Here is a 15574-nt window from a genome sequence, read left to right as displayed (position 1 = left end):
ACACTTTCGGAGATACGCCATTGAGTTGTGGGTTCCTTGTTCCTTTTAATTATCAGAGCTTTCTTGTGTGTTTGCAGCCCTACTTATCATGAAGTCCTAGGCTACTTATGTTGCTTGTAATTGTTCTATTGATCAATTCTCAGAGTGTAAATTGAACCTTTGGGCTCAGCCGGGAGGGAGGAGAGTTGGATAGCAGTCCTACCTTAGAAGAAACTTTGAGCTCTAGAGTCACAATTCTTCGTTACTAGTACCTTCTTATCCCAAGATGAAGATACTGTGGCCTTTAAGCAGCCACAGCTTAACTTTTTGCACCAGGCTAATGGCTTTAATCAGCAGGCAGAGAGCAGAGAGAGCACCTGGAAAGCAAAACTGAGCCTTTCTTTTAAACCCAACCTATATCTGTTAGAAAATTAGAGACTGTCCTGGACCCTGGGGCTAAACTCAAAATGACTCAGTGGAAATGTAAAATTTTCCTTTTTTAGGCAACTATAAAAAACACCCTCTTAGTCTTTAATAAAAATTATTTTTCTTAATTTTTTTCTGAAAATTTATATGGAGTAGTACATACTCTTTTGGTGACAAGCGTTTTTTTTATGAATCTAAGTACTCCGGGGTGTACGTATGAATAACTAAGATACATTTCCCGGGCATTACAGAAAACAGTAGTTTAAATTTAAAACTGCAGATCATTACTACATTATAGTACCTAAAAACATATGTATCTCAAACCTACTGATTTGGCCTGTTGAAACATTCTGTGTTTGTCAAAGTAGTGCTGTGATCTGCACTGTATTCAGGGCTGAAACACAACATCCATAAATGTGTGTAAATATATATATATCTATATATATCTATATCTATATATATCTATATCTATCTATATATATATGTACACACACACAAACCCACGCATATATTTTGAGGAAACAAACTGCCCCTGGTGCTTTGCTGTTTATGTTTAATAGGTTTTATGTTTATGTTTAATAGGTTTTACTGTATTTATGATTATTTCAGAACATGGTGTGAATCCCAACAGTTCTTTGTGGGACATGGATTACAAAAGACTCTCACACAGTAAGAAAACCCTTCCTGGAACTGTGGGCTTTTACACACTCTCTAACTTGTTCAGAAGCAAATCTCTCCTGAGCTACTATAGTAGAAGTTTGCTAAGACAGAACCTGGACCAGAAGCAACAAGATGAGCAGTTGTCCTGTGATATGCTCCTTAAACTCTCCAGATATATTTTAATGGATACCTTTAGATCTAGCTTGGCCTGGAATCTCTTTCGGCTTCATCACTGTGATCAAGAAGTCAAGTTTCCCAAAATTCCTATCAGCCCATTCGAGGTGGCCCAGCACAAGGTGAAGCCATTCTTGCTCCACACGGTGCTCCGGCTCCTCGGGAATACGGGAGTGGAGTCTGGAGGTCAGCAGTCCAAGGCCGCCTCTCTCCTCAAGAAGCAAACGATTAAACCAAGAAAAACGCCAATAAAGCCCAAAGAGGAGCAAAGTGGTAGGTATACAAGGCGGAGATATGGGTTTGATATCTCAAACACTTTCTGGTGCTGCATGAGCGGAACCCAGGGGGCCGGGTATCACTGGGTGCAACCCGGTATTTGGGCCGTGCCAGGAACCGCGCACAGCGCTCGGGCTGATCAAAAGGCAGGGCTCGAGGTGCTCATCCCTGGGCAGGAGCAGTGCCGGGGGTGGGCAGGAGCGGTGGTCGGGAGCGCAGCATCTCCCGGGATGTGTGGGCGGCTGTCCCCGGGCAGGGCGGACAGAGCTGTGCGGGGGCGCCGCCTCCCGGCAGGCCGCGGCTCTGCAGGGGCAGATCGCGCCCCCTCCGTGCTCGTGGTCCGCCCCCGGGAGGAGCGCGGTCCGTATCAGTGTCCGTATCCTTGTCCGTGGGGGCTCCGAACACGCAGGTTTGGTGGCTGAGCTGGCGCTGAGCGGATCAGACCCCTCGCGCCCGGAGTTATCCCGCGGTGCCTCCGGTACTCTGCTCCGTGGGAACGGAGTGTTGCTCAGAGGATGCTGTCTCCTCCTTCCTTTCTCGGAGTAGTAAGCAGGAAACAGGAAACCGCCCAACAAGGGAGTATGCCCGGGAAATATCACTTACCCAGGAGAAACCATCCTCCCTGGAGTGCCCGGGAAAACCGCCTACAGGGAAGGAACCTCCCTGCACTCGTGTGCGAGTGCTGAGTCCCGGGGCAGTGGTGTCTGTGCCCTGGGAATTGATTCCGGCAGGCGACTCATTTGAAGCAGCTTAGTTCTCTGCCCTTGCCTTGACATGAAGGTTCTCAGCCATCGATATTTGGTATTGAACATTACAGCTGCATTTGTAGGTGAAGCACCACAGTCATTGCGACGTGCCAAGACATGGGACGGCCGAGTTTGTCTTGTCCTTGGCATCCGATGACAGAAAATGACCCATTTTTGTTTGTTAGAAAGGCAAACTGCAGTTTATAACCCACAACAGTGCTTGGAGGAGGGTTTGGGTTGGTTATTTTTCTGAGGAAGAGTTAACACCAAGCGTGTGTTGGAGACAGCGAGTATTAGTCATGATTTCTCACTTGCAGGTGTGAGGATGTTTGGGAATGTTCACATGCTGTGGATGCATCCTGTGATGGAGTGCTGTGGTATAAGGTTCAACCTGGTGCTGCTGCAAAACAGAAATCAGCTTGGAAAGTAAAATTTGGAAAAGAGTGAAAGGAAAAGAGTTTAGTTCTCGAGCACCAATCTGTGGATAGTAATGGGTGCTTCTATGTTCCCTTAAAAAGAGATAGGAATCTTTAGAAAACAGGGTAACATGTCTGGTCTCATTTAGTCTGAAATTTTCTTCCTCAGGCCAGTGAAAACTTAATATGGGATGAAATGGCACTGAAATCATTCACCCAAGGGTAGTTCTTTCAGAAAATGATTGAAACCAGTCTGTTTCTGTGGATTTTGAGGCTACAGAGGGAAAATGGCTTTGAAGGATTTAGATAGTGCTCACACCTCAAAAATTTTGGTTTCTTGTTCAGGAAAAGTCCCAGATAAGCAGGAGTGACTTTGGCTTTGTTGCTTCCTCCATGAGACCTGCAAAAAGCTTAGCACTAACCAAAACCTGGCTTATATTTACCTCCACTATTGCTATGTTAGATAATAATTGTTGCCTTTTATTTAGATTACAAGTCTGTGAATCCTTTGCTTGAAGAAAATATTTTAAATAGCAATCAATGTATGAGGTTTCTAGGGCCCCAGCAGGTGTAAAATAGAGTTCAGTCCTCTTCTACCTCAAATTCTGAACCTAGTGTGTTTTGAGACAAAATACCCTTATTTGTCTTTTCTTGCTTGAAATTTCCACCAGTAGATAAATCTTTCTCAGAAAAAAATGAGCACAGCCTCCTATACTTCTGGTAGCAGCTCTGCTTTCCCATGACCTGCATTCTTATGTGTCATATTCAGATAAGGAGGAGGCACAACGCTGACTAATGCTGCTTTTTTGGAAAGAAAATGACAAAAGCTATTTGAGACAGGAATAGAATTGCCAGCACTAAATAACAGATGAACAGCTGGTAGCAAAGGTGGCAGCTCTAACGTTTCCCTGTATTTATGGAGTATTGAAATGAGAGAGTGTTATCTGCATTTGTTTCTCTGGGCTGGATGTTTATCTTCAGATTCTGCAATTCTCTGGGTCCCAGGACCAGGTGTAAGAGAGTGGATGGGTTTTGTTTAGCACATGGAAGTGTTGCTCCCTCTCCATAGCTGCTGTCTGGAGCATGGGGCAAGGCTGTGCCCCTCACCCACCCTCCTGCTCCCAGTCTGTTCCCATATTTTGTCTGACAGCACTTGCTCCTTATTAGCATGACTATAGCCTCTTTGTGCCCTCTGTCAGAAGAAATCCTGCACCAGAATAAATTTCAGAGGTGACAGATTGGAACAGTTTGACCAGATGATGGCACACAAATGTTTCTGAGATCGACAGCACCTGTGGCTCTGCACCTCTTTGGCTTTGGCCTTGGGCAGGAGCAGTGGCTGGCACTGCTGCCTGCCCACTGCTAGTTTGTTCTCTCTGGGTATTTGTCTCTAGAGTGGAGATAAGTGATTACAGAGAGAAAGCAGTGACTGCAGTAAAGCAGGTGCCTGTATTTGTGTGTCACCCAGAATATCAGTTGTGCTGTATTTTGAAGCCTATAAGAAAATGTGATGTTCTGGTTCATGGAAAACAAACCAGTGTGTGACAGTCAGTGAGAACTGTGTTGATGTGACAAGCAGTGCCACACGTCCTTTGAGACTGGAACCTGTAAACCCAGGAAGGCAGTCCTGTGCCAGGGGGATAAAAGTATATGAGACGTTTTGAGGCTATGTCTTGTCAGACCACCTTCTAAGCCTTTTCCTCTCACTGTAGACTCTTGACTACAGGTTGATTTGGCAGATGAGGGGAGGTGAAGTGGCAGATACCTCTCTCCTCACCCACTCTCAGGGGAGTTTTGCAGCTGCTGGGTTACAGTGTTCTCCATAGATCTGTCAGACGCAGGACAGCACAGGGCAAAACACCCTTATGGGAAGGTCCCAGAGGGGTCAGCTCACTCCCAAGAAGGGCCAAGGTATGCCAAGCCCCAGTAAGCACTTCGGGGTCTGGGGCTGGAGAGCCTCAGCCCCCTGCTCTTGGGAAGGCAGCTGGCACTCAGCCGCATGTTTTGTATGGGGCTGCTGAGCCCAGACACGTGCTCTGTGGGTCTGCACAGATTCCCCTGGCCCTGTTCACCATCACTCCGGGGAGCCCAGCCAGGAGCCCACATTCCCGGCGTCTCGGAGCAGGAGAAGACCTTTTCGTGCAGGCAGAAGGGCTCGCCCCGGCCCCGAGCATCAGGGCGCCGGTCGCAGATATACGTCCCGGCTGGAGGGATCGTCCCCGGCTGGGAGGAGCCAGCGGCTCCGCCGCTGTAAACAGTGCGGGCACCGCCAGCGGTTGGGAGATGGATATAAATAAGGAGGCGGAGGGGAGGCAGACGGAGCGGCGGAGCGGGAGCTGCCTGCGTCTGCCTGCCCCTGCCTGCCCCTGCCCTGCCCTGTCCTGTCCTGTCCGCCCCTCTGGGTGCCCGACAGCCTGGGCCAGCAGCTCCAACAGGCGTCGGGCAGAGTCCGAGGACCGCACTGCCGGGACAGGTAAGCGTCTGCAGGGAAGTTTGAACCCTCCGGTGCCGCTCGTCGATCCGCCGCTGGGTTTGCTCCGCGCCGGCTCCCTCTGTCCGTGCTGCTGCTGCCGTGTCTCGTCGTGCCCGGGATTGTGTTGGAGCTGGGAGGGAGGGTTCTGCTTTTGGTCTTGCGACGTTAAGTGGAGAGGGAAAAGCGCATAAAAAACTCCAACAAAACCAAAACCCATTCAAAGAAAAATGTGCCATCCGCCGGCTCCGTGCAAAGCCCGGGAGCACGTGTTGCGGGCGGGGGCGGCCCCGCGGCCCCGGGCTGCAGGTAGCGGCTGCGGGACCTCTCGGGACGCGCCGCCCCTGGGGAACCCCGGGGAGCCGCAGCTCCTCCTGTCCTTCGCGCCGGACCCGGAGACGGTCCCGGTGCCGCCGCGGGACGCGCCGTGGAGCAGCGAACGGCAGCAGCGCATCAGGTCGGTACCGCGCCCCTCCGCGCCCCTTCGCCTCCCGACCCCGCCGCCGCTGCCGCCGCCCGTCTCTTGCAGGGCCCTGCCCGGAGGCCGCTCCGCACCTCGCCCCGTGGCTACCCGGCTCCGACACCCGCCGCGCCGCCGTGGTGGGCCGGGGGAAGGCCCTGCGCCTTGAGAGCTCCGCCACCTTCCACTCCCTCGTCATCCGCGACGGAGGTAAGCGGGGCCGCTGGCCGCCCCGGAGCCCGGGTACTGCCGGGGGTGGCCCGGCCGTGCCCTCCACGTGCAGCACCTCCCGGCCTGGCGGTGCGCTCACCCAGCCCCGCTCCGCTCCCCTCGCCACGCAGGGATGCTGGTGTTTGCCGACCGCCCCCACGGGCCGCCCATCACCCTGCGGGCTCGCTACATCCTCATCCACGACGGCGGGGAGCTGCACATCGGCTCGGAGCGCTGCCCCTATGCCTCGCGGGCCACCATCTCGCTGTACGGCCGAGCCGCCGAGGGGGTGGCCGTGGAGGGCTTCGGACAGAAGTTCGTGGGCGTCGGTAGAGGCGGCGTCCTGGAGCTGCACGGCCGGCGACCCCGCTCCTGGACCCTCCTGGACAAGACGCTGCACCCTGGCGGGCTCCGCCACGGCCCCTACTCCTCCGAGAGGCGGTGGGGCAGCCGTGGGCTCAACCTCCGTGTCCTGGACAGCGGCACGGCGCGGCTGCTGGCGGCGGGGCGCTTCGACACCCACCTGCGCCCGGGCGAGGGAGGGCGGTTGCGAGCCTTCCTGGCCCGGCAGCCCCCCGGCAGCGTGGTGGCGGCAGCCGTGGGGGACTCGGCCGCCCGCAGCCTCACGCCGGAGACACGGCTGCTGCTACGGGACCGCCTGGGCAGCAGGTTCATCGCCCATCTGGGCTACAGGTGAGGCGTGGGCGGGAGCAGAGGGGGCGGGAGCGGAGCCACCATGGACAGCTCCGCGCGGGGCCGCGCTCCTCCGGGGGCTCGTTCCGACCGAGGGGAGGAGCGGGGCTCGGCCGGGCCCGCGGGCCGGGGGCGGCGGGTGCTACAGGCGGGGATGTTGTGGATACCTCGGGCAGGGATGCTGTGGGTACCCCGGGCAGGGATGCGGCGCGCAACCCGTGCCAGAGGCAGGGCGCTGGGTGCTCCCTCTTGCCCAAGATCTCTGAGAGGTGGAGGTTTCAACATGTCACTAGTTTGCTCCTTCCCTATCTCTTTCAGGCAGCCCTGGGCGCTGGTGGGAATCCTCGGAGGGGATCAACTTTCCGTAGCAGAAGATAAGAGGGAGTATCATGGGAATGGAACAACGGGGTTAGCCATAGCCCAAAGAGATTTCCTCACCTATGATGGCATCCGTTTCACTGTTACTGCTTTCAGTGGGTGGATAAAAGGTTTGGTCTTCCCTGACAATTGCTTGTCTTCTGTTGCTTTGCTCTGCTTTTTCTGGCTGCTCCAAATCTGAACAGTGAAATAACTATACCATAGTCTTTTGCTTGCATGGACAGTGACCAAACTGTTCTCTCTCAAGGTAACATTTTAGCTACCTACAAAGAGATGGCATTGACATATTTAATGGCCAGAGCACTTCTATGATGCACAGACTTATCTAGATAAAATTAAATTGGTATGCCCTTCAGTTAATTGCATGTTTCTGCCATGTAAAACTGTACAAATAATTGATTGCTTCATTTTTCAGGGGTGCCTCATAATGGATTTAAAGTGGAAGTGTCCAAAGGAATAGTTCTTCATCTGGTGGATGAGGTTACAAGTTGGTTACCTGGTGACCGTATTGTCATTGCCAGCACAGATTATTCTATGCACCAGGCCGAAGAATTTAATCTCCTTCCTTGCCCTGAATGTAAAAGTAATCAAGTGAAAATCGATGGTATGAAATATTTTTATCAAGCTACTTGTTTGTGGTAAATATTTATATTGTCTCCTCTTTTACATTCTACTTATCTTTTTATAGCAGTTTTTGTCCTAGAAAGACCTGGACATATATGAGAGCAGCAGGGCCCAATATTATACTGGGACTTGAAAGTTTGGCTAGAGGCAGCAGACCTTTGTAGCAGCCAGGGGAAGTGTTGATCTACTCTGGGAACAGATACTAGGTGTGTCCCTAGAGTTGGTGATTGCATAAATCAAACATATGCACTTGCTCAGGACAATGCAATAACAAAGACACTGTACTTTGAATTTAAAGATTTCTGATTTCCACAGGCAGTCCACTTTATCTTCACATTGGAGAAGTCATAGATGGTGTTGATATGAGGGCAGAGGTTGGTCTTCTGACTAGAAACATACTTATTCAAGGAGAAATGGAAGACTCCTGTTATGGACAAAATCAATGCAAGTTTTTCTCTTTTGATACATTTGGAGGACATATTAAAGTGAGTAATTTTTAATGCATGTGTTTGTAGGTTGTTTGTAAACAACTGGTATAATTAATGTATGAAGCCAACGTTGTGTCTGTGTGGGAAAGTATACTTGTCTATGAAGAAGGGGGAAGTTTGCTGGCCTGTTTTGCAAAACTAGACTTCCATGAGTCTATGCCACTGTGTCTGCAAAAACATATCCTTCTCTGGGCTAGAAGGGATTTTTTAGCAGCGTCACTGTCAGTAGCGTTAATGTGAAGTTAGTTGACAAGATGCTACTGAAGAAATGGTGCCTCCTGCAGAGCAAACTTGCTTCCCCAGAGAAGTGCTGTTGTGCTTTGCATCCTCTTGGTTGCCCTACATGTTCTGGGTGGAGGTGCAGAGTCTTGCTCTTGTGGGGGCTTTATGTAAAGTTGATCCTCTACCAGCTCATGGAAAACAGGGAGCTATGCAGGTCTGGACTAAAAGCAGTTGACAAGTAAAAGCCACCAGGAAATAGAGTCTGGTGGTGAATGCTCCCCCCTTCTGTAGTTGGCAGGAGTACCATGTCTGTCACTGCTATTGCTAAACACTGCACATGCTGTTTGGCAGCTGCTCCTTGGAGCTCTGTGTCCGTAGGTGTGCAGCTGCTGGCACATGGCTCTGCAGGTCCTGAGCTGCTGTGAGTGGAAACAGAGAGCTGACACTTCGTCCTGGGATCAGACCCCATTTTACTCTGCAAACATATTCTCTAATGAGAGATAAACCCCCAAATCTGTTTTTCTTTTTGTGTGTGATTCTATTGTAATGCTTTACTTGGATCTACATCTGTCTCAACAGATCCTAAGGAATTTTAGTTCTGTTCACATGTCAGGAGTGGAACTAAAAAACATGGGGCAGCAAATCCTGGGCAGTTACCCTGTGCATTTTCACTTGGCTGAGGATGTGGATGAGAGAGGAGGATATAAACGCCCAGCGTACCTTGATAACCTGGCTATCCACCACTGCTTCTCTAGGTGTGTTGCCATACATGGAACTCATGGCCTTCTGGTAGGAAACATATTTTATTAGTACCAAGTTCAGCTCTTTGCTTAGCCAGGGCTAAAGAGCACAAACCATTTGTGATATAAAGAGAAATCAGAACATTGAAATAAGACATCTTTTCCCCAAGAAGTGTTCCAACTTCTCAACTTTATTTGGCTGCTGTTGGAGTTAGGAATGTTCCTCTGGTAGTGCAGCTCTTTGAAATTAATGTGATGTTCTTAGCGTAGCCTAATTAGTATTATCAAAGGTGTGATCAGATATAATGAAATCTTTGCCTTGGTAATTCTGTACAGTTTGTGATAATAGGAACTTTCATTTGAAATTAAAGCAATGGACTTTAAACAGAGTTGACTGAAGCAATGGTTCTTTAATTTGCAATGGAGATATAAAAGACAGGGGTTGTTCAAAAAAAAAAGGGAGAAAAAAGGCATAACAAAAGACATACATGTCCCAGCTGGAAAAGAGAGACTCCTGCTCCAGTTCCAGCATGTCCATTTGCTGTGTGTGCTGCAAGACCCTGAGTGGTTTTTTTTGGTGTCTGTGGACATTTCCTCATTCACCTGATGTGTGCTCACGCAGACACATTCCCTGAGTTATCCAGGACATCCTGTGTTTTTAATGCCAGCTTTTTCTCAACCCTAGAGGTAAAGCTGTGTAAGACAGAACATAGATGTGCCCTGTGTGTGAAAGAGTCCCCCTGAAAGAGTGTATTAATGAAAATGGAATGCTGGACCTGTACCACTTGGGAGCATTGTTCATGTATTCCAAACTTGATTTACATTGTCCAGATCACTCACAATTATTAATTGCCTTCTAATAGTCATCATTTGTTCTGTTTGCTGAGCCTGATTCTGTGTACAGAGCCCTTAGGTTGGCAGGAGACTTGTCTAGTGCATGCGGAGGTAGTTTAACTTTCTTTATCCTCCTGTGGGTATTAAATCTCTGGAATTGAAGTAACCTGCCTAGGATGAAAAATTAAGCTTTATGATAATAATGGTCCTTTGAAGAATGGCATATGGTCTTGCTCTTTATCAGGAAGGAGGTTGTCAAAGGTTTATCTGGATGTGCGGGATGAAATAGTTGTGAAACCAAGACTCAAAGTGTGAGATCCAGCCCTACTCATGTGATTGCTGAGGGCTTTGAGTCTGTGGATCAGTGAATAGATTTTAAAATAAAGGTTAAATATGTGATTCTGTGGAAGAATTGTGTGATTTTGATATATAGTCATTAAGAAAAAGTAATTAAAATGTAATAAAAAGCCATGCTTTAAATTAAGTTAAAATAATTTGCAACTCCAGAGAAGAACATGTGTATCAGAGAAAGGCAGTTAAATAACATAGATGGGCACCTGCTTCAGCATCAGATTATGAAACTCCAGCCCTTGGGGCAGAGTAGACCAGAGAGATGGTTTGCCCCACTCCTGTCTTGAGAGTTTAGAGGATGCAATTTTAGAAGTACATTGCTGGAGTGGTTTGTAGTCTGCTGTCCTGGGTCACGCAGAGCTGTCCGCAAGGCCCTTGCCCATCTGCTGTTCTGTGTGCCAGGCTTGGGCTGCTTCACAAGGCAGCAGCAGCCTAGGTTCCTCACAGAGGCTGGGAGCAGGCTCTGACCTGCCTCTGTGCCCAGGCACACGTCAGGCATGTGCAAACTGCTGTGATCTTTCATGTCTGATGTTCAGTGGATAAAGGTCACTTATATTGTGTTGCTGAACTATATATAATTCAGTGTTTAGAGGCATCTTAATCATCTGGTGTTAGACACAGCAGCGAGGCTGCAGCCTGTGCTGTGGACAGTGTTTCATGCTGACACATACAGTAATGTGCCACTGTGACAGGGCTGCAGCTGGGTGCCTTTCCAGGCTTGTATTTTCTATTGGTGGTGTGCTGGAATTGATTGGGGTTTAGTTTGACCCTTATCTTGCAGTGCAAATCTAGGTGATCTTTTAATCATGTTATATCTGGTCAGGAGAATGATCGCTATAGTTTCATGTAAGTATTTTCAGGAGTGCCGTGCAATTCTGAAGCTGGGACTAATATTAATTAAAGCTAAAATTTGGATTTGGATATGAGTCCAGTTTTTCATGCAGCCACCTAAAGCACAGATTAGCCAAATTGCAGCTAAATGCAGAAGAATGAAGCTCTACAATTGAAATGCTGTTTAAAACAGTGAGTGGTTTGTTGTTACAGTGTTCTTTCCAAAAATAGTCCTCCATGGCCTCCTTAGCTTCTTACCCATCATCTGGAAGGGTAGAAGTAGCCAGGCTTACTGATCTTAATGGGCTGGCAGAGACACTTGGATTTTTGTCTAAATCCATTTCCTATCTGTATTCCAAGAGTCAGCTGGCAGGGAGGGACATGTACAGTGTTGCTGTCTGTAGGTTCACTGTTGCCCTCCTTGTAGCTCACTGAGGTGCTGTACCTCTGTGTGGATTTCTAACACTGTCAGGAGGAGCTGAGTACCTAGTTGTGTTGTGCTGTATTTTTAACTCTCCTTTGGACACCTAATTGAGGCAGAAACAAGAGCAGCAGATGACAAGTGTGAGGGGTGACTGCCAGGAGAACAATGAAATCCAGCAGAGATATACCTGTGGGGACTATACTGTTTGTGACTCCAGATGTTACATACAGTTGCAGCCCATTAAAGGGAAATTACAGGATATGATTCTATGAAATGGATGTATTTCAAGTATCCCTCTGTATACAAAAATAACCAAGTAGGTTAATATTAGTTAATCTTGCAGTCTTACACGGACATAACTGACGTCAACAGGAATTTTGTATGCCTGAAGAGGGAATATATATATGCTGACAGGGATCATTTGAGTACAAAATTAAGGTTTCAGTAAGATTTAGTAACAAATTTTAACTAGTCTGACTCAGTATTTACATTTAAAAGAAGGATTTCTGAATTTATCTTCATAACACTGTACATCAAAGGAGGATTTTGCTAAGTCCTCTTGGTCAAATTAGGGTTTAATGCAATATCCCTGAGCATGTCAATTAATATTAAATTGACTGAAATAGTAAAATACCATCTCTGCCTGAGATGATCATTACAGGAATGAAGTAGCCCTGCACCTTCTGACAATGGAAGAGAAAGAACAGAAATCTTGTTAATACAAATTACTTCATATGGTGCATTTTAAAGAATTTCTTGTTTTATTTTGAAAGTGTTGCAATCATGAAAATATCTGGATTAACCATGCTAATTTGTTGGTTTACCATGCTAGACACAGTTATCTTTGTGTATCTTTATGCAGATACTTACTTCATGACACCGAATCAAATATTCTCCTTTAGAGCTGAGGGAGATTTTAAATCCAGTACTTTGAAATTTTCTTTTAATTATGTATGTGATCATCTTCAGAGTAATTTTAATAGCAGTTTAAGATCAGTCCACAGCTGTGCACTCTGCAAGCAGTTTGAGTCAGCTCTGGGACTGACAGAGGTCCCTCTTGCTGTGCAGAGGGGTGGCAAAACCACTCCAGCAGTGTTTTGGGAATTCATTGCTAAGCAAAGCACATCAGCTATAGCTTCTACTGCAGCCTGTGTGCTTTTTCCCAGGTAAAAGACACCATTGGCTATGACACCCTTGGGCACTGTTTCTTCCTGGAAGATGGGACGGAGCAGCGCAATACCTTTTATCACAACCTGGGCCTTCTCACGAGGCCAGGAACGATCCTGCCTTCAGATCGCAGTGAGGGGATGTGCCTTGCCATCCGCAGCCACGTCCATGGGAATTACGTTCCTGTGCCAAGCACTGACTGCATGTAAGTGTCCTGGGAGCTGTAGCCAGGTTTTGCTCTCACATTGTGCTTTATAGCTGGATCCCAAAGAATAGTGTGGTGAAACTTGAAAGGTGCTATTTAATATGAAATGAGAAATCGTAGCTTTTTTTTACCATTTTTCCTTTTAAAACTTGAACTTGTTTCACTTGTGAAGACATCTATCAACACCTGCAAGAATCCTAGGCAAGGAGTATTTGCTGCTGATTATTCCTGTCACTCTTTTAGGACAATCATAGAATCACAGAATGGCTTGGGTTAGAAGAGACCAACCCCTCTGCCACTGGCAGGGACATCTTCCACTAGACCAGGTTGCTCAAAGCTCCATCCAGCCTGGCCTTGAACACTTCCTGGGATGGGGCATCCACAGCTTCTCTGGGCAACCTGTGCCAGGACCTCACCACCCTCACAGAGAAGAATGTGTTCTTAATATCTAATCTAATCCTGCCCTCTTTCAATTTAAGGCCATTCCCCCTTGTACTGTCACTCCAAGCCCTTGTCAAAAGTCCCTCTCCAGCTTTCTTGTACAAGTACTGACTGGTATTCTAAGGTCTACCTGGAGCCTTCTGTTCTGCAGGCTGAACAACTCCAGCTCTCTCAGCCTGTCTCCACAGGAGAGGTGCTTCAGCTCTCTAAATCATAGATATATTGGAGCACTTTGCTCCTTTCTGAACCCCTTTCAGTTCTTTCTAAGTAGGATGTTGAAGACTTCATGAAATCTGTCTGATAAATGCAAGTTGCTTCAGCCCTGGTATAGTTTGGTAACACAGTTTAGTAGAGGAAATTTGTATTTTCATGTTTTCTGTAAAAGAGTGCAGTGGACAAGCTCAACTGAATTAATTGCAATTATTGTTGACGAAATGCTAAGGTTGCTTGTGTGGTTATGACAGATTTATTTTGTACTTCTTTAGTGGAGTTTTGATTATTTTTCTATTAAAGTCAATTAAAAATGATCAAAATTCTCTGCTTAGAATGATCAAATTAATTGATATACTCATGAGAGAGAGTTTATAGTGTTTTACATGTGGTCTTTATTACTGCCAAAGATGTTATCCAATGAAGTAAGACAGTAGATGACAATGTTTTCATAACTCTCTCTGCCTTCTGTTTGTACCACTACTGATTTTCCCTCTGGAAAAAAAACATCCTTACTGGGACAAACATAAATATTATATCTGCTTAATCTTCTGCTTAATGGGCTATTTGTGGCTTGCAAGTATGTTTGTTTTAGTTTCCATGTAGAAGCTTCATAAATTCATAGAGAACTCCCTAACTCCTGCCATTGGCCCTGAAGTTTCAAAAACAAACCAGAAGTTTCATTTTCAGACATTTTCCCAAGCTGCTTAACTTTAAAAAAAGACCTTGGGTTTCCTTCAGCTGCATTGAACAGAGCATGGATTTTGTGTTAATGCTCTCATATAATTTAGAATAGTTTCAGCATGTGTTTCCATAGAGGACCATGTCTGACATTACTAGATGGTTTCTTTTCCTTAAAGAGTGTCATTAAAAGGTTGTGTGGAGTTTTAAAGTCAATAGGAGAGCTGTGGCTCAAGTCCAGTGGAGTGCTATGAAAATGTATCTCTTCCTGTTTGGTAACTGCTTAGGATCATTTTAATTTTGATTTTTCAGGGCTGTCAGCACGTTCTGGATTGCAAATCCAAACAACAACTTAATAGAAAATGCAGCAGCTGGTGCTCAGGTAAAACCATTTAATGGCAGAGCTCTGCTTTGCCTCCACTTCCCATATATTCTACACTTATTGGTGTCATTAGTGTGAGGGCAATAACTTTTTAAAAAGACCTAAAATTTGTATATGTATTTCTGCAATGTTTGTCTCTGTTAAGCACTTCAGATGTTTTAAGATACTGTAAGTATTTGCCTGAAGTCCTCCACTGACTTCTCTCATAATTGTTGCTGGAAATGGTATGTGATGTCTCTTAGCAAATGTTGATTTTTATTAGTCATTAATGGTTAAATGCCCAATCAAATTTCATATTTATACATCCTTGTTATTATCTTTTACGTTTACCCAAACCATGTTTGTGTTTAATATGCCTGTATAGACAGGCTGTTTTCTAATAAGCCACCTGAATTTCATCCACAATAAATGCATTTTTAAAACCCATGTGTGTGTGCCCCAGGAATGGGCTGTGCATGCCAAAGGTCAAACTGGGAGGTATGAGTTATGGGCTGGTGTGTGTCCCCAGGGACCCACGTTTGGCAGGTTCAGGTTAGAAATCTGGCCAGCATAGTGTGAAACCCTAAATTCCCAGGGTAACTTGGATCACTAATTGCAATGTCCCATTCCTCAGACCTCCTTTTGTCTTTTAGGATGTCGGGATATGGTACATCTTCCACAGGGTTCCCACTGGACAGTCCGAGGGGCAATATCCAGAGGGACAGACTGAGCATACCCCCTTGGGACTATTTTACAACAACAGAGTCCACTCCAATTTCAAGGCATGTGGATGATTTTTATGTTTCTATCAATTGAATAGTATGGCATAAGGCTGACTGTGTGTGCTGCTCTGAAATCAGATGATTGGAGGTGTCTTACATTATGATAAAGTTCTTTTTAACACTATCAAGACATGATCAACTTTTTGGGGTCATGCTCTTTTTAATCATCAAAGGAAGTCCCGCTCCAGGCACTTCAGTTGGGTGGCTGTGTTAGAGGGGACATGCCCAGGCCACAGGTACACCTACTGCTAAATGAGATTTAAGGAAAACAGTCAGGACACTGAGCACTGCTGTTGCCAGGATATAGGGGGTTGAGCAAAAGCCC

The 15574-nt window shown here is 46.8% G+C and overlaps 2 protein-coding genes across 2 annotated transcripts in view; both read left to right on the top strand.

The window, feature by feature from the left end:
• Positions 1 to 1247: 1247 nt before the first annotated feature.
• The window catches only part of LOC139678193 (cell surface hyaluronidase CEMIP2-like), a 49002-nt gene continuing 34675 nt past the window's right edge, over positions 1248 to 15574 (top strand). Inside the window, exons 1-12 of the mRNA XM_071568840.1 lie at positions 1248 to 1924; positions 2579 to 2687; positions 4730 to 5150; positions 5182 to 5817; positions 5949 to 6510; positions 6829 to 6998; positions 7304 to 7492; positions 7828 to 7997; positions 8802 to 9011; positions 12569 to 12774; positions 14419 to 14488; positions 15121 to 15249. Coding sequence (XP_071424941.1) covers positions 1248 to 1924; positions 2579 to 2687; positions 4730 to 5150; positions 5182 to 5817; positions 5949 to 6510; positions 6829 to 6998; positions 7304 to 7492; positions 7828 to 7997; positions 8802 to 9011; positions 12569 to 12774; positions 14419 to 14488; positions 15121 to 15249 — 3549 coding nt within the window. The remainder of the gene's footprint in view (positions 1925 to 2578; positions 2688 to 4729; positions 5151 to 5181; positions 5818 to 5948; positions 6511 to 6828; positions 6999 to 7303; positions 7493 to 7827; positions 7998 to 8801; positions 9012 to 12568; positions 12775 to 14418; positions 14489 to 15120; positions 15250 to 15574) is intronic.
• The window catches only part of CEMIP (cell migration inducing hyaluronidase 1), a 106458-nt gene continuing 95749 nt past the window's right edge, over positions 4866 to 15574 (top strand). The window contains exon 1 of the mRNA XM_071568053.1: positions 4866 to 5150. The gene's annotated coding sequence lies outside the window, so the exon portion shown is untranslated. The remainder of the gene's footprint in view (positions 5151 to 15574) is intronic.

Source organism: Pithys albifrons, chromosome 13, assembly GCF_047495875.1.
Source record: "Pithys albifrons albifrons isolate INPA30051 chromosome 13, PitAlb_v1, whole genome shotgun sequence".
Classification (NCBI taxonomy): Eukaryota; Metazoa; Chordata; class Aves; order Passeriformes; family Thamnophilidae; genus Pithys; species Pithys albifrons.
Note: the sequence above shows the minus strand (reverse complement) of the source record. Positions and strands in the feature narration are given on the sequence as shown.